The sequence below is a fragment of the Setaria viridis genome, chromosome 2, assembly GCF_005286985.2.
Source record: "Setaria viridis chromosome 2, Setaria_viridis_v4.0, whole genome shotgun sequence".
NCBI classification, from domain to species: Eukaryota; Viridiplantae; Streptophyta; class Magnoliopsida; order Poales; family Poaceae; genus Setaria; species Setaria viridis.
The window spans coordinates 30732718-30751885 of NC_048264.2; the positions used below are offsets into that span (position 1 = coordinate 30732718).

At 49.9% G+C, this 19168-nt stretch overlaps 1 protein-coding gene across 1 annotated transcript; it reads left to right on the forward strand.

The window, feature by feature from the left end:
- Nucleotides 1-1048: 1048 nt before the first annotated feature.
- LOC117844987 (probable ethanolamine kinase) lies at nucleotides 1049-5314 on the forward strand. Its single transcript, XM_034725858.2, has 11 exons — nucleotides 1049-1424; nucleotides 1697-1788; nucleotides 2313-2419; nucleotides 2888-2993; nucleotides 3145-3267; nucleotides 3403-3494; nucleotides 3829-3913; nucleotides 4011-4116; nucleotides 4207-4273; nucleotides 4752-4844; nucleotides 4960-5314. Exons 1-11 carry the CDS (start codon nucleotides 1243-1245, stop codon nucleotides 5086-5088), a joined length of 1182 nt encoding a protein of 393 aa, XP_034581749.1. The 5' UTR covers nucleotides 1049-1242; the 3' UTR covers nucleotides 5089-5314.
- Nucleotides 5315-19168: the final 13854 nt, after the last annotated feature.

The window sequence follows — 19168 nt, forward strand, 5'->3', positions numbered from 1 at the left end:
TTATTGCATACAGTTCAGGTATAACCAGAAACCATGCATCTAAACCATCTCGTGCATTTATGACATCTCTATGAGATTCCAAACTTAGGTGAGTTTCAGTGGAAGTTTCATGGTTATAAATATTATGCCACATCAGTCTTGGTAACAGTGCAATTATACCGTCAGATTGTAAGTTGTGCTCATATCTCCATTTATGATTGTGAACGTGTAGCATTATTTTTTATAATTTTTTAAAGATACTTGTCAGGCACCCACATTGCACGACGGGCGCGTGAACATATTTTGTACGTACTTGAGCTTCACGTTAGTAATTTACTACTGCCACTAGCAATTATAAGCCCTCCAACTCCAAATGACGCTACATCGACGGAATCTTGTTCAAAAGATCTACTCCCTCTGTTTCAAATTATAGGTCATTTTAATTTTCTTAGAGAGTCAAACCATTTTATGTTTGATCAAAATTACAGAGATAATTACAAAAATTTATAGCACCAAATAGATATACTAATGAAAATATATTTAATAAAGAATCTAATCCTACATATTTTGTATCATAAATGTTAGTACTTTATTGTATAAATTTGATCAAATTTAAAATACTTTGATTCTTTAAAAAATCGGAACAACTTGTAATTTGGAACGGAACGAGAAAAAATGAGAGGCAAACCGCCCGGCGAGCACAGCGTGCCAAGTGCCAACCGCCACCAACCCAAAAAAACAGATCCGGACAACGAACGGGCGGGCAGAAGCGGAACCGGATGCCGGGCCCGCACAACGACGTCACTCCAGATCCCGCAAAGGCCAAAATCTCCGCCGTCCAACGCCCCCGTCGCCCTCCGGTGGGCCCCGCGACGGCGCAGGCCCGCGCGCAGTGGGACAGCCGCGCACGCCACGCGGTTGGTCAGGAGGACGGGCCGACGGGAAGCACAAGCGACCGCGCGAAGCCGACGTGGCCCGGGCCCGCCACGCGGCGCGAGGCGAGTGGGCGCTATATAGTGCGCCCTGTTCTCGGCCGCTCCGTCACCCCCCCCCCCCCCCCCCCCCCCCCCCCGGCCCTCTCTCTCTCTCTGTCACGCTTCCCTCGCCTGAGTGGTGGCTCGCTCCGCCCAGGTCTCTGGTCGAATCGAATCGGGTGGGCTCGGGCTCGTCTCCCAGGAAAGCGCAACGAGATTCCTCGCGCGCACGGCAGATCGCGCGGGAGTGGAGGGAGTGGGGGAAACGAGCCGCGAGTGCGCGAGGAGCATGGGATCGGAGGGACGGGGCTGGAACGGCGCGGCCGCCGGCAGCGGCGACGGCGTCGGAGGCAGGGAGGAGAAGCCGACCACCACCGCCGCGGTAGCCGCGGGGGCGCCGGCGGACGTGCCCACGTCTGCGGCCTCCGTCGACATAACCCTGCCGCTCCCGGAGATGACGCCTCGCATCATGCAAGTGCCGTGGCCCCTCTGCTCCTCCCCAGTTTTTTCTGATTTGCCCGTCCGTGCTCGCGCCTGGCGTTGGGGTTGGGTGGGGGTTCGTTTCGCGCTGATGCGTCGCTGAGCTCGTGTTCGTGAGTGTGGCAGGGGGTGTCGGGGTGTGCTCGTGGCGCGCGCACGAGCTGGTTGTGTTTGAGGAAATGCCTCCGAGTGCGTGGGGGGACAAGGGGGATGCGCTTATGTTTTTCTGCTTCTCTGATTTGGTGAGTACTTTACTTTTCCAGAGGCCTCTGCAAGGAGTTGGTCAAAGGGTGGTCATCGCTGGACAGCTCCTGCTTCTCCATCGAGACGGTGTCTGGCGGCATCACGAATCTATGTGAGTTCCCTGCTCGATACCCTGACAGTTGCACGGCCTGTCGCACTACACAGATTTGAGATTCCTCAACCTTTCACCTGTGCGGCGGAGTAGCAAATGATTCTACAGGCCGTGATGTTCCAGAAGCAATGCACACGCAGTTGCTTAAAATTTAGCACGTCGTTGACCTCAGGACCTCAGCTTTTTGTTTCCGCTGTAACGACTGCTTGGCCGCTGCCTTCTACCTTTTTTTTTATAATCCTGCTTCGTGCTACTTATTGTTCCTGTTTGCATAAGAAGGGGCAGATCTTAATACTTTTCACAAACTTTGTGGGATTAGAGACTCCTTACCGTCACTGCATGGTATTTCCTTTGTGCTGTATCTTTCCTGCTGTCATGCTTGCAGAATTTAGAAAATAATAAGAACCTGCTGACTCTGTAGATGCACCTCCCATAAGGATGATTGGTATGAACAATTATTCATGTGTACAGCAATAATTACTTCCAATACGTCGTCCATGATGCTTATTCGTTCTTACCTACAGTGCTGAAGGTGTCTGTCAAAGAAGACACTGACAATGAGTTTTCTGTGACTGTTCGGTTGTATGGACCAAATACAGACTTGGTGATCGATCGGAAAAGGGAATTGCAGGTCAGAATCTTAATGTTACAAGATTGTATGTTACAGTCATATTATATTTACATGCATCCTATAATATTCCACCATGATTCTACCATGTCCTTGTGCTGGTCTTATATTTTTTTCCAGTGCATTTTCAATTTTTGGGGGTAGACAATAGTCATGGTTTCATAGTAGCTTCTATACTACCAAGTTCATTACCTCTTGTTTCATATATGTGCCTTCCTTTTCTGTGACAAATCAAAGGTCTTAGTGTTCTTGTCTATTGTTTTCCACTATAGTATTCTTTGCTGATCTAATATACCAAACAGTGGACTAGTTTTGTGGGGAAATTTTACCATCTAAAAATGCTAATTTATAATGGCACTCTTTAGAAAGTTGTCCTGGACTGTACACACAATATATCATAGCCACAAAATTACGTCTCATTCTGGGTCTAATATCTTTCCTAATGCATGCATCTATTATCATCATGGTTAGGCGATACCATATCTCTCAGCTGCAGGGTTTGGGGCTCGGCTACTTGGAATTTTTGAGAATGGAGTAGTTCAGTCATTCATCAATGCTCGAACACTCTCACCTGCAGGTAGGCATACTTCCATTCTAAATAATGCATGGGTGTGCTCCACATCAACTTAGTGTGATAGTTTCTCTATTCACTTTTTTAGATGTTTGGAGAGGCTCTGTGAAATTCCTCTGGAAATAAATATGCTGATCCTTATTATTTTGTTTTCCAGACATGAGAGAACCTAGAATAGCAGCTGAAATTGCCAAGGAGCTCCACAGATTCCATCAAGTAGACATTCCAGGGCCTAAAGAACCGCAACTGTGGGATGACATATTCAAGTTTTTGAAAAAAGGTAGCTGAACTATGTTGCTGTTTTGAGAATGGTGTTTTTATCTCATAGGCATCTCAAACATGACACTCTTTTTGGTCTGAAGTTTTAGAAGTTACATCAATAATATTCATGTTTACCATCAAATGCCTGTTGCAGCTTCAGCATTGAAGTTTAAGGATAACGAGAAGCAGAAGAGATATGAGACAATCTCATTTACAGAAATACAAGATGAAGTTCAAGAACTTAAGGTACCTTGAACTTGAAGTTGACAATGTACCATGTGATATTTTGTGCCTAGTCCACTTTATTCTTCTTAAAATCATCTTCTCTGATTTTCCATATTTGGCCAAATGATTATTTAAATTCATTGTAGTTGATCCTTCTCTGGTACAGTGGTAACATCCATGTAGCATAGTGATGAAGTTAAAGACTGGTTGTTGCGGGTGAGGGGTTTTAGCTCACTCAAGGAGTTAAAATCAAAGATAGCAGTTCCTCCTGCTTATTATCTGTATACCTTCAGATTTCTATATCAATATTTGTGTTTTCGCTGTCATTATTATACGACTTACAATCCTCTTGTAGGATCTCTCGGATCTTCTGCATGCGCCTCTGGTTTTTGCACACAATGATTTGCTTTCAGGAAATCTGATGCTCAATGATTCGGAAGGTAAAATCTATTCCCTTATATTAATTTCCCCATTTTTTATTATTCATTTGCAGAACTAAACATAGTGGTTGTATGCCTATGTTGTTTCCTTTGCCAGGGAAGCTGTATTTTATTGATTTTGAGTATGGGTCATACAGCTACCGCGGTTATGACATTGCAAATCATTTCAACGAATATGCAGGATTTGATTGTGACTACAACATGTAAGTTATCTCCGTGTCAGTAGAACGATCTGAAGAAAATTATTATTGTCATGTTGTTGATCAGCAGCATTCATTTGGTTGCTTCTCTAGGTACCCAGATAAAGATGTCCAGTATCACTTCTTCAGGAATTATCTGCAACCTGATAAACCTAGTGAGGTATGTGAAACAAAACCAACTGAAATCTATTCATGCTAGTAGTTTTGCCTTTGCTTGTTTTGGATGAAGTTAGTAAAACTTCGTTGTATGTTCTCTTGAGTCATGAATTGATTAGCATTTGTTTCTTGGGTACGTCGGATATCTGGCATTCATAGAAGGTGCTACATGTGCTTGACATTTAGAGTGCTCTTGAGCTGAATTGATCAGCATTTGTTTCTTCTGGGGTACATTGGATGTCTGGCATTCATAGATGGTGCTACATGTGCTTGACATTTAGAATGCTCTTGAGCTGAGCATGAATTGATTAGCATTTGTTTCTTTTGGGGTATATCGGATGTCTGTCATTCATGGAAGGCTGAAAGACCTTAAAATAGTTTGCCCCCCAGGCCCCCAAGGGTGTAACATAGGTTTTTTTATGTTCTGAAGTAATTACAGTAGAAGCGTATTCTCAGTTCTCTTTTCTTTTTCCAACTGAAAGGTGCGGGCACAAGATCTGGAAGCACTTTATGTCGAAACAAACACTTTCAGATTAGCATCGCACATTTACTGGGCATTATGGGCCCTTATTCAGGTGAGCAGTTCCCTTGATTCTGCATCCACACTTTTCTTCTTTTGGATCCACCTTGGTTTTGACCCCATGTAAAAGACACTGAATGACAAACTTTATGATTGTCACTCGAATGCAGGCAAATGTATCCCCGATTGATTTCGACTATCTTGGGTACTTCTTCCTAAGGTACGGTGAGTACAAGAAACAGAGGGAGTCCTGCTTTTCCTTGGCACAAGGCTTCCTCTCTGAGCTGAGAAATGGCTAGAACCTGATAATCTGTTGACGAGTCAAGAATGTGGTCCGCTCCCCTCATGGCGGGTAGGCTTCGGCTGCTGCTCGGAAACTCTATTATGGTGGTGGTAGCAGCCTCTCGTTGTTGTATCTGATGTTAGAAATTCGTCATGGCCTGTTAGGAAGCCACACGATGGGTCCTCGGGAAAACACCTGTATACTTCTATTTGTAATAAACACAGTCCTGATGGGTTCTGCTCCGTGCAATTTGTTGTGCATAAAAGCTATCCATGTTTAAGCTTTTTGATACAGTCTGGCAGAAAAAGTATAGTTTAAGATTAGCAAAACTGCAAAAGTAAGGCTTTCTAGAAATTCCCTTCCCCTAACCTTGGAGTTTTCAATATTTGGTGCTGCATTTTTGAATAAATAAAATTTTGGTTGATAGCATCAAATGTAACTGGGGCAATTCATTCCATGCTTTGACAAGACATTGAATCCATGAAACGCCAATGTTTCAGACAGTTTTCAGACTAGATCATGGTTTAATATTGTGTTGCGTTTGAGCCTCGAGGCATGGGCAACGCAGTCAACTGGCGAAGAATTTTTGGGATGAAAAAAAAAGTAGATAAAGGGGGATGATAATAGCATGCTAAGAAGCAAAAGCTTTCTTTACATTGCATATTAAGGGTGGCAAGATTAGAAGTGGTGCTCCATGGATTCCACGCTAATATAATTCAGAAGCACCCAATTTTTTTTCCATGAATTCCCATCAGGTTTGAGGACATAAATACAAGGACTTTGGTTGTGCTACGAAAATGTGCCTAAAGTTAGACAAACTCAGCAGAGGTCACAACACTTGCTAGACCGGGAGAAAACATATCGACAGAGTGGCACAAGTACATAGCAATAGTTATCAGCTACAGCGTTGCGGACTCGAACCTTCCAGGTCCATAGGAAACCGTGCCAATTCAGCCAATGGATCCTCAGGCTCCTCAATTGTGATGGCAGAGTCTTTGTACTGTTTGATCTTTGTGGAGCTGCAGCACTCCCTACATGCTGCAGCTGTTTGATCTTTGTGGGGCTGCAGCACTAGGACAACATCTAGGACAACATCTTAGACTAGCTTTTAGGATAGCATCTTAGACTATCATCTTAGACTAGCGTCTAGCATATGCTTGGCTGCCCACCAGTATATCCCCAACCCCTTGGTTGGTCATGGCATTGTGTGAGAAGTAAACCACAAAAATTGTCCCAACTTCTAGTATCATCCTCTCAATGAGAGTAACAGTTCAGCTACTAACAACCGGTATCAGAGCCGTACTATCCTGTACCTTGAACATCTCCTGCTCACATCTGTACCTTGAACATCTCCTGCTCACATCTGTACCTTGAACATCTCCTGCTCACATCCTTCCCCAGCCACCCTTCGTTCCCAGCCGGTAGCAGAAACACCAGCTATCCCTGCTCACTCCTCTCTCTCTCTGCAGAGACAAGCAGCAGCTCGTCGGAAGTAGCCTCTTCCTCACGCAGCAACCCCCCGGTGGCGCGCTATGTCCGCAGGATAGTCTCAACACTCAGTCGCCTCGAGCGCGCGGCGTCGGCAGGAGGCCGAGCTCGCCGCGGCAGAGGAGTGCACGCGAGCGGCGGCAGAGACCGCTGCGACGGCAGCAAGGGCGTCGAGGCTGGCGGCGACAGAGCTGGCTGCAGCGAGGGCGGAAGCGGAAGCAGCGGTGGCGGTAGCGGAGCTCGAGGCTCTACGAGGTGGTAGCATCGGCAGCTCTACCTCTGCCGACGACAGCACCGATGTAGAGCTCGAGCTGGCGAGGGAGGCGGCGCGAGAGCGGGCGGCGCAGTGGGCAGCCGCGTACCCCCGCGGGCACAACGGCGGCAACCCAGACGGGCGTGCACGCGCCGGCGGCGCTCCTGGCGGGGGCGCGCGCGACGACCGCGCTCCTGGCGGACGTGGTGACCGCAACTCCCAATGCAACCCGTGCTTCAACCCCGCACTAGAGGTCCAGCGGTTGCAGGAAAGGGCTGCCCAGCTGGAGGCGGAGATGGAGTTCGACCGGCGGCGCGGTGGTCGGGTCGACGGAGAGCGCGGCCCTTACAGACAGTGCGGCTCTCCCTCCCCGGACCAGCGCCATGGTCACCACGGGGTCCAGGCTGTTGTCAGGGATGTCGGCCCTGGTAGTGGGTGGCCTACCCTCACCAAGACCAACTACGTCGAGTGGGCCGCGGTGATGAGGGTGAGGCTCCAGGTGCGGCACATGTGGGAGGCAGTCCGGCTCCAGGTGCGGCACATGTGGATGTCCTCATCATTGCAGTCCCGCCCGAGATGCAGTTCTCGCTTTCCAAGAAGCGGACTGCCAAGGAGGCCTGAGACGCCATCGCTGCGGCATGCATCAGCAGCGACCGCGCCCGCAAGTCCACACGCAGGCACTTTGCAAGGAGTGGGAGAACCTGGCCTTCAAGCCAGGTGAGGACGTTGATGATTTTGCTCTCCGTCTCAACACTCTGTTGCAGAAGATGGTGCAGTACGGCGACGACACCTACGATGAGGAGAGAGATGTTGAGAAGCTCATCTGTTGCGTTCCCGAGAAGTACAAGCAGATCGCTTGCTCGATCGAGTCTCTGCTGAACCTCTCCAAGATGTCAATCGAGGAGGCGATAGGTCACCTCAAGGTCATCGACAACGACGAGCCACAGCCTCCCTCAGGGCCTGTCATCATTGGCGGGAAGCTCCATTTCACTCAGGAGCAGTGGGAGGCCCGCTAGGGTGATCGGAAGAAGGGGGAGCCTTCTTCCTCGACAGGCGGCCGCAGGTGCGACAAGCCGCGCAGGGTGCCCAAGGCGTGACGAGACGCCGAGGACGGCGTGTGAGGAGGTGCCCAGGGTGGTGCCACCAGCGAGCGCAGGCCGGCACGAGGCGACGCGTGCCGCAACTATGGCAGGCTTGGCCATTGGGCCAAGGACTGTCGACAGCCAAGACGCGGCCAGGCTCACATCGCACTGGCGGAGGAGGAGGAGCCGGCTCTGCTCCTAGCACACGCAAGCATCGAGCTACCTCCAGTGGCATCGGCCGCAGCGGCTCTCCTCCACCTTGACGAGCCGAGGGCACACGCCTTCCTCGATGATGGCTCCAACAACGACAAGACTGATGGGTGGTGCCTCGACACTGGCGCTACCCAGCACATGACCAGTAGGCGGGAGTTCTTCACCGAGCTTGATTCTAGCGTCCAAGGCACCGTCAAGCTTGGGGATGCCTCCGACGTGGAGATCAAGGGCGTCAGCTCCGATATCTTCACCGCCGAGTCTGGAGAGTACAGGCTGCTCGTCGGAGTGTACTACATCCCCGCGTTGAGGAACTCTATCATCAGCTTGGGACATCTGGATGAGAACGGTTCGCGCGTGGCGGTCAAGGACGGAGTCATGAGGATTTGGGACCGCCATCGTTGCCTTCTTGCCAAGGTAACCAGAGGCGCAAATCGACTCTACATCCTTAATGTGCAGGTGGCACAACCCCTCTGCCTCGCTGCTCGTCGGGACGACGAGGCGTGGCAATAGCACGAGCGCTTCGGGCACCTCCACTTCGAGGCCCTGAAGCGGCTCAGTGCCAAGGAGATGGTGCGAGGCATGCCATGCCTTGACCACGTGGAGCAGTTCTGCAATGTCTGTGTGTTGACAAAGTAGAAGCGGCTCCTCTTTCCCCAGCAGGCGAGCTTCCGAGCCAAGGAGCGGCTCGAGCTCGTGCACAGGGACTTGTGTGGCTCGGTGACACCAGCCACATTGGGAGGACGACGCTACTTCCTGCTGCTCGTCGACGACCTCTCCCGCTACATGTGGGTGATGGTCCTCGACAGCAAGAGAGAGACTGCGGACACCATCAAGCGTGCGTAGGCTGCTGCGGAGGTGGAGTGCGGCCGCAAGCTGGGCGTGCTGCACACCGACAATGGCGGCGAATTCAGGGCGGCTGAATTTGCGTCGTACTGCACTGATGAGGGCATTCAGCACCACTACTCCGCACCGTACAGCCCGCAGTAGAACGACATCGTCGAGCGGCGCAACCAGACGGATGTGGGGATGGCTCGGGCCCTCCTCAAGCAGAGGGGCATGCCGGCTTTTTTTCTGGGGAGAGACGGTGGTGACGGCTGTCTACATCCTCAACCAATCGCCCACCAAGGTGCTCAATGGTAGGACGCCGTATGAGGCTTGGCATGGGCGCAAGCCGGCGGTGTCCCACCTACGGGTCTTTGGCTGCCTCGTGTTCGCCAAGGAGCTTGGCCACATCGGCAAGCTCGACGACAGGAGCACTCCGGGAGTGCTCATCGGCTACGTGGAGGGCTCGAAGGCCTACCGCATTCTCGACCTGAAGACACAGCGTGTGCGCATGGCGCGTGATGTTGTGTTCGACGAAGGGTGAGGATGGGCGTGGGACAAGGCGGTGGACGATGGCTCGACTCCGATGTACGACGACTTCACTATCGAGTACGTCCACTTTGAGGGAGCTGGGGGAGCAGGCAGCTCTTCTTCACCGAGCGTGCCTACCCCAGTCCCCGAACCTCCACCGACTCCAGCGCCAGCTACCCTGGTAGCGTCACGCTCTCCAACCACAACTCCAGCTGCGACGAGTCTCTCGCTGACACCACCATAGCCGGCGACGCCACGTACTCCAGCACCGATAGCCACCCCTCCGGGCACGTCTACTCCGACACCAGCTCATGTCGAGCACAACTCGGTGGAGTTCGCTACTCCACTCTCTCACGACAAGGAGCGTATCGACGCGTACCACGATGGCGATCCGTCGCGGTACCGTACGATGGAGGACCTCCTCGGCGACCAGCCGGTGCCGGGACCGGTGCCTCACAACCTGGAGGCGTAGTTGCACCTTGTGTGCGACGACGGCAAGCCTCGGTCTTTTGCAATGCAGTTGGAGATGGATGCGGTTGAGAAGAACCGCACCTGGGAGCTTGCTGACCTCCCTCGTGGTCACCGTGCGATCACCCGTAAGTGGGTGTTCAAGCTGAAGAGGGATGAAGCCGGTGCCATCATCAAGCACAAGGCTCGCTTGGTGGCACGCGGGTTCATGCAGCAGGAGGGGATCGACTTCGACGATGCCTTCGCCCCCGTGGCACGGATGGAGTCCATGCGACTCCTCCTTGCGCTGACTGCCCAGGAAGGCTGGTGCGTTCATCACATGGACGTCAAGTCGGTGTTTCTTAATGGTGACTTGAAAGAGGAGGTCTATGTGCACCAGCCGCCGGGTTTTGCGATCCCCGGCAAGGAAGGCAAGGTGCTGTGCTTGCGCAAGGCCCTCTATGGCTTGCGGTAGGCACCAAGGGCGTGGAATGCCAAGTTGGATTCCACACTCAAAGGAATGGTCTTTGAGCAAAGCCCGCACGAGGCAGCCATGTACTGGCGGGGCAATGGAGGAAATGCCCTGCTGGTGGGTGTCTACGTCGACGACTTGGTGATCACCGGCACCAAGGATGTGGAGTTGGCGGCGTTCAAGGAAGAGATGAAGGCCACCTTCTAGATGAGTGACCTGGGGCCTCTCTCCTTCTACCTGGGGATCGAGGTGCACCAGGAGAACTTTTTTTTATTTTTAACCCATTTTTTTATTTTTAAAAATAACCTCACCCGGGTTTAATTAGCGCGGCGTGACCCTTTTGGCCGCGCCAGACCGCCTGGCGCGGCAGGAACACGCTGCCACGCCGCATGCACTGGCGCGGCGGCCCCTGCCACGCTGGCGCGGCGAGTCCCTGCGCCAGGTGGGCGCTGACGTGGGCGGGCGTTCGCCGCGCCAGCCCGCCTGGCGCGGCAGGGCCAGCACTAAATCCACGCGCCGGCTCCCTTCCTCCTCCCTTCCTCCTTTCTTCCTCCTCCAGACTTGCCCGAGCCCGAGCTCCTTGCGCCGCCCCCCGCCGCCCCACCCCCAAATCCACCCAAAATCCGGCGTTTTCGGTGGGGGAAAGTAGTGGAAATCGATCCCTGCTTCGTGTGGAAGGTATTCCCCTACGTTTTCTCGTGTTTTACCGTTGCATTTGGTAGATCGGAGGATGTTTAGGTGACTTAGGGTTAGGTTAGTGATTTGAATTTTGAATGAAATGCAATGGTGTTTTGTGTTAGATACGTAGTTCATACGCAATTGAGTCTCTGCCCGCGATATTGACGTGTAGAACTTGTCGATTTAGGTATATATTCATTGAATCGTATAGTGCAATGTATATGTGTATTTTTTGTTTGCAATTTGTCCAATATATGTAATGTGTGTAGTTGATATGTCGAATATGTGCAATGTGTAGTGTATATGACATGGTGAAATGTTTGTATTTTGTAGATGGATCGTTTAGTTCGATTTTTTGATGGTGGTGTTGTGAAACAAAATGGGGAGTTAGAGAATATGAATGAGTCAATTGAATTCTTCGATGGTCCTCCAAGTTTTAGTGATTTAGTTGACCGTGTAATGACGAAGTATGGATGTAGAGTGGATGAGATCAGTTTGAGAGGTCGTTTTGATTGTGGGAAAGCTAGAGCTCATTATGTTCTCATGAAGTTAGCATCCGATGCGAATTGGAAGCACTATAAGGATGTTGTGCACGAAGCTAATGTTGCATGTTTGGAGGTTATAGTCGAAATTGTTCGTATGCCTGGCCCAAATGTTGTCATGAGGGAGGAAGTGGCGGTAGTGAACCATAATGGTACCCAGGAGTCAGAAATGTTGCATCACGTGTTAGGTGAAACAGAACGTGATTTTGACTTGGCTATTGCCAATGATGATTTTCCCAATAACATTTTTGAGAGGGATGAAGCAAATATAGATGTTGATAATGTCTCTATGGGTTCCGAAGATTGTGAATTGGAGGAAGATGGGGTAGTAGGTGTGGAGGTAGAGGAGGAATCACTATTTGAGAGTGGTGGGCATGAATATGAGAACGTCGGGGTAGAAAATGAAGAGGATGGACCCCAATTTGACACCACAACCGTACATGATGTAGAAGGCATTCGTCGTATGGACGATTGTTTTTCTTACACCCAGTATGAGTTGCGGTTGTTAAAAGAACGTGATGTTGAACTGCCATCCGTTCCCAATGATAAGGACATAAGTATGGTTCACAAAGCAATATGTGAATCTAGTATGGTGAATGCCGAAGGGACGTCCATTGGTGAGAGTCCAGTGATTAAGAAGGGGATGAAGTTCAATAGTCTTGAGGAGCTTAAGTTTTCCTTGGCTGACTACGCGGTGAGGTTACATAGACCTTTTAGCGTAGTTCACTCTGACAAGAACTTAAGATACAATGTGATGTGCAAGCAAGGATGCCATTGGCGTGTATGGTCTCGGCTAATATCAAGCACCGGACAATGGAGAATTTCAAATGTTGTGCAACTGCATACTTGTCGGTCGTCACAGCCGAAGCGAGAGCATGTACAGTGCACAGCAAAGTACCTTGGACGGCGTATCCTAGGCATTATCCGTAAAGACAGCGAGACATCGGTGCCATCACTCGTGGAGTCCATCTTCATCTTTAGTGGGTACCGTGTGAAGTATTCGAAGGCTTGGCGGGCGAAGCAACACGCTGTTGCCCTGCTTTGGGGCGACTGGAAGGAGTCGTACGGCATGGTTCCTAGGGTACTCTCAGCTATAACCTACTACAATCCCGGAGTTAAATGGTGCATCGACTCATGTGGCATGATGCTTCCTGACAATGGAGTGTTGAAGCATATAGTGCAAAGGGTATTTTGGTGCTTCCCTCAATGTAGTGAGACATTTCAACATTGCCGTCCTGTGATACTTGTGGACGGTACATTCTTGACTGGCAAGTACAAGGGTACATTAATGATGGCAGTTGCTGTAGATCCAGAACAACAGCTTGTGCCTCTTGCTTTTGCCTTGGTCGAGAGTGAGAATAATGAGAGTTGGTCATGGTTTATGAAACTTGTTCGGGTACATGTTCTTGGACCTTCACGGATAGTGTGTATGATATCAGATAGGCATCATGGCTCCTAAATTGTGCGAAGGACCACATTGATGGTTTTCCACCGCTTGTGCATAGGTGGTGCATGAGGCACTTTGCTGCCAACATGTCGCGTCGGCAGAAGAGCAATCGTGTGATTGGAAAATTGAAATTATTATGCAAGGTTCATACAGAGAGAGAATTTTGTGAGAAGTTAGAAGATCTAGTGAAGGACTTGAACGACGACGCAAAAGAATGGTTGAAGGGTGAAATGGAGGACAAGGATAAATGGGTGCAGGCTTTCGATGAGGGAGGGATGCGCTGGGGTATTATGACCACGAACTTCTCGGAATCACTCAACGGAGTTTTCAAAGGCATCCGAAGTAGGCCCGTCGCTGGAATTATTGAATACACATTCGAAAAATGCAACGCCTACTTTGTGAACCGATGGCGAAAGGCACGTGAAATGTTGGATCAAGGCTATAGAATTGGGCAAGTTGCAGATGATTATTTATCAGAGGCTGAGCTTAGATCCGTGCACCACTTAGCAGAACCGTACGGGCCAGAAAGGATGGTGTATTCTATAAGAAGTTACGGTACGACTAACATTGGGGGTGAGAGTCATGGAGGCCGACACTACAGAGTGGATCTGCACGAAGTTTCATGCACCTGCAATGTTCCTCAATTGTTGCACCTTCCATGTTCACACTTCATTACAGCTTGCAAGGCAAGAGGTCTTAACTATGAAAGCCCCCTGTACATGTCACCGTTGTACTCTAGGGAGCACACCATCAAAATATGGGAATCAAGCTTTCAACCTTACCTAGATCCGTCACAATGGCCAGCATATGAAGGGGCAGGGTACGTGCCTAACCCTAGTTTAATGAGAAATAAAGTAGGAAGGAGGCAGAAGAAGCGTTTCACAGGCGACATGGACGTGTCGGAAGGGAGGCTTTCTGCAGATTATGATACTGGTGATTTTGATATTGACAAGTCGGAAAATCGTTGCTCCAAGTGCCACAAGATCATTAGGAATTGCACGTGCCGCAGTAGAAAATCAAAAGGCACTAAATCTAGACCGAGCAGTAATAGGCCGCGTACTTCGAACAATTGGGTATGCGCGTTGCTTGTATTTTGCGTGACTATTATTTTATCTTTTTTATAGTAGTACATTATCATAGTTTCCGTACTTATCATATAATGAAGCTTTTTACTAACGATCATTTTTGTTGTTTCTTTAGGATGGCGGCCCCGGGGTACCCTCTTCTTGAGGCTGCTTACGACTTGCAGCACCGTGCCCACCACCTCGCAGACCTAAATGAGGTATAACAATGGTTGCTAATTTTTGCTAATGAATGCATACCTTAGGATGAGAATTTGCAAGATTTTCGTATGAAATGTTCTTATAAATTAAGGATGTGCCTATCGTTACTATTCGCTTGTGTACAGTGTAAACAATTTCATACTGCAAATGTCATTTGTATCATATTTGTGTTACTTACCACTTTAGTAGCCCGTTATTCACAATTGGATTGACTTCTCATTTTTTAATAATCTTATAATGTTTTGCAGAATTTGACACCACTCAGGGCTAGGGTGCACTCACCACTTAGGTGGGATGAGCGGTACGCCCAGTACCTGCAGAGAGCAGGTTTCTTGGATATCGCTGTTCAGGTCGTGGGGGGTCTCCCTCCAATGGACGGACCACTGTTGACCGCTATGGTCGACAGGTGGCGTCCGGAGACTCACACGTTCCACCTTCCCTTCGGAGAAATGACCATCACAATGCAGGATGCGGCTATGATACTCGGCCTTCCACTGGATGGGCAGCCAGTGACGGGTATCATACAGAATGAGAATTGGCGTGATATGGTCGAGATGCATATTGGGATTAGGCCGCCAGAGCCAGAGGGCGGAGATAGCTCAAAGAAGATGTCCGGTGTCAGCTCGGCATGGTTGAGGGAGCACTTCGATGTGTGTCCTCCGGGAGCAAATGACGAGGTCGTGCAGCGCTATGCTCGAGTGTGGCTGTGGCACTTTGTCAGTACATTCCTCCTTCCAGATGCAGCTGGGAACACAGTATCGTGGATGGTTCTCCCCATTCTAGGTCAGGTTTGGGAAAACATAGCCGTTTACAGTTGGGGCTCAGCGGCTCTTGCCTGGCTGTACAGACAGCTATGTGAGGCTTGCAGGTGCACAGCGAGAGATTCCAATGTTGGAGGGTGCACTTATATGCTCCAGATTTGGATTTGGGAGCGAATGCCCGTGGGTCGACCTTCCCGCCTCCATGTCGATGTAAGTCACAACGGCTAATTCCTTTTTCTACTTTAATGTTCGAAAAACTATTGTATCATGTGACTAATTGGACTTACTTGCAATTTCAGCCATGGCATCGAGACGATGCTCGTCCCACGTTCTATCATGTGTGGAAGCATGTGCGGCCCGTTCGTGGCAATCCGGATAGGCGCTACAGGGCCTACACAAACGAGTTTGATGTTCTCACGCAGCACCAGGTAATTTGCTCACCATAGTTTTTTAAGCTAACTTCCGTATAATGGTAGATGAAATAAGTATTGCGTGAAAATTTTTGAAGGTGGAATGGAAACCGTATGACCGTCAGCAGCTTAGCCATATCGTCTTTTCACCGACGTGCTACAGAGACAGAGAGCTGTGGAGGTGCACGACCCCAATGATATTGTACTACGTGGTAGAGTTTCATATGTCGCATAGGGTGATGCGGCAGTTTGGGAGGATGCAACCGTGCCCTCCTTTGGAATTATCGACTTCGCAGCAGCTGCACAGGTATGCAGGAATAAATAACTATTGGAGGCTATTCAATTAACGCACTTAACATGTTATACTAATACTTCACTAATTTCTGATGCAGTATCGACCGCAGAAAGCGGTACAAGGAGAATGATTGGAGGTTGAAGCATGGCCAGTACCTCCTCCTGTGGCAGAACAAGCAAGGATGCGATCCTGAAGGTGGACCGTACTGGCGACCAAACAATGAGTACATACGATGGTACTGTACTTCGACGAGAACCAAAGTGAAACCATCTTGGACTAATGTGCCCATTGAGGATGCACCGTCTGATGATGACGCTGACATAGCTGACGTGTACGACACGGTGACACGCCATGGGACACAGCCTGAGCGTGCACCTCTCCACGACTACATGGTAAGATTTCGGTTTGTAATTATAGTATCATAACATTGATCACTTATGGAATGAAAACTCCTGCGTACAGGGACAGCAGCTTGCAAGGCTCTCAAACGAGGCGGGCATGATTATGGAGCGAGCCGTCAGGGAAGGTGATGGTCTGCTTCGTGCTTTTGCAGAGGTAGAAGCCCAAACTAATTTTCACTTATACTCGTACTATCTTTGTAACCATCAATAACATAGTCGTGAATATATGGCAGAGGGTTCGAAAAAGTTGCAGGAGAATGGCTATGAGGATGAACTGCATGACGTCCTCAGATGCGCACGACGGGGGCAATGTCCAGGGTACTTCTTCAGGATCACGTCGGACTGCATTGGCGACTACCCCCAGGGCTGCAACACCGTCCACTGCTGCAGGTCCTAGCAGGAGATCGCGAGGTAAGGAACCCGCATCCCCTCAGGAAAGCGAGGACTCTGAAGGTGAGCAGTCTGAGGATGATGACCCTACATATGGTGAGGAACTGGAGATTTCTCACGATGCTCCACCTGTGACTCAGACGCAGGGAGAGTCCAGCCAGGTATATTCACAAGTTTCTCCAAATTCAATTATCCATTTTAATGTTCTCTCCTGAAGTGTCATACAAATTTTATGATTTGTGCCCAATTATTCCATAGGAACCTGCACCTCGTACCCGGTTGCCACGCTGGCGTCGTCGTTCCCGGGACCACACCGATGTCGGCAGCGCCAATGTGCTGCCCACGCATCCAAGGAGGGAGCGTCGCCCAAGAGATCCTTTTAGCCCTCCGGATGAGCGGCGGTCACGACACTGAACCTAGCATGTCTCAAGACTTTTTGAACCGTCACGTGTGTAAAAGACTAAGTTGGTTGTTAGGTTTATTCATGTCACGTTTGTAAAAGACTAAGTTGGTTGTTAGGTTTTTTTATGTCCGTACAATGTTATATGTTTGCTCCATGATGTACTTATATTTCGTGTATTTTTTCGTAAATGTTCAGAACAAAAATACGTTTCGGATTGTGCAGCGCGCTCCTGACGCCCCACCCTCCTGGGCCGAAACCTACTAAAAGTTTACTAAAATTGGCGCGGCAGCGGACCCCTGCCGCGCCAGTCCGCCTGGCGCGGCCAGGCCCCCCCGGCAGGAAACGTACTGAAACTTCGATGCAGTTGGCGCGGAAGCTAATTCCTGCCGCGCCAGGCGGCCTAGCGCGGCAGCTCATTCCTACCGCGCCAGGCCGCCTGGCGCGGCAAGGCCCTCCCCCGGCAGGGAACCTACTGAAACTTGGTTGCAGTTGGCGCGGCAGCTCATTCCTGCCGCTCCAGGCGGCCTGGCACGGCAAGGGCTCCCCCGGCAGGGAACCTACTGAAACTTGGTACCATTTGGCGCGGCAGCTCATTCCTGCCGCGCCAGGCGGCCTGGCGCGGCAAGGCCCCACCCCCGGAACCCTGTTGCAGTAGGCGCGGCACGCCCCCCCCCCCCCCCCCCCCCCCCCCCCCCCCCCCCCCCCCCGCCATCCACACTTCAATCCACACGCACCGAAAGTTCGGTTCGTTTGGCGGGGCTCCTACCACCAACGCATTTCTACTTCGCCAGGCGGAGTGGCGCAGCAAGCTCGTGGTTAGGATAGAGAATAATATTTATTAGTAGGCCCGGTAATTCTGACTACATTTAACACAAGGCAGATGGTACTAACAAGACGCCCACAAAGTGTTCTGCAATAGGATTAGATCAGACCGGTGCGCAATCATGGATAAGAATAACACACACGTGCATTAAATGTTAGGGGTACGTACAAATCACTGCAAGTACACTGCAAGTACACTGCAAGTACTTCTCCGGCCCACTGCAAGTACACCCGCTCTACCAGCGCTATGCCTTCCTCCTCTTCCACCACCCACTCCTCCTCGTCCTCCATCCAAATCATCGATCCCATCGAAGCTACTACTATTTCTTTCACACTCTCGCGCACAACGCATGCACGCCATTCTTGTGCAGTCGCGTCACGCCTACAGAACCGGGCCACTGCCCTCTGCTCTTCCTTTCTGCAACTTGACCGCAAATCTACTCGATGGTGCTTCCTTCGTACGAGAATACGAAGCGTCCCGCCGCCCGCCGCCCCATCACCCGCTCTACCAGCGCTATGCCTTCCTCCTCCTCCACCGCCCACTCCTCCTCGTCCTCCATCCAAATCATCGATCCCATCGAAGCTACTACTATTTCTTTCACACTCTAGCGCTGACTACTAGCTCGGAGAGGAAACTTTGATGCGTTTGGACATAGTTCTCTCGGAAATGAAAATAGTTTTTGACAACTAATTGTAGTTCCCAGAATAAACATAAACATAGTTTTCACAGCTACAGAGAAACATGATCCAGCTACATCAACACGTTCATCTAGTCCGAGTCACCTTCATAAAGTAACTCGTCATCATCATCATCATCATCATCATCTCCAGCAACAACAACTCCCTTGCCTTTCTTATCGACATTAACCTTAGCAACAGGTAAATCGGCAACAAGAGCCTTCATCGTCTCCATCTGTGCCTCTTCCGCTTTTTGTTGTAACTCTTCCATTTCAATCCTTCTCTTTCTTTCCCTAACTTGCTGCAAATATTCTTCCCATGAACCCTCAGGGTATTTCACATTCGGATCAACCACATAACCTAAGCGATCTCTTTCCTCCCTCAACCTTTGTTTCTCCAACTCCCTCTCCTCCTGCAACTTCCTCCTATTTTCTCTCTTCTCATTTTCAGTTAGAGGTCGTGGATACTTGGATCTATTTTGCCTCCAATACTTAATAATAGTTTCCCTTGCATAAAGTCCTTTAGGTTCCACTCCAGTCTCATGCACCATATCTTGATATATTTTCCCCCAAAGCAAGTCGTCGTCAGGAATAGGCACATCATACTTCTTCCTAATCTTTTCTTTAATTTCTTGTTGTTTCCTTGACTTCCATGGTTCCGATGTATTTCCCAACTTTA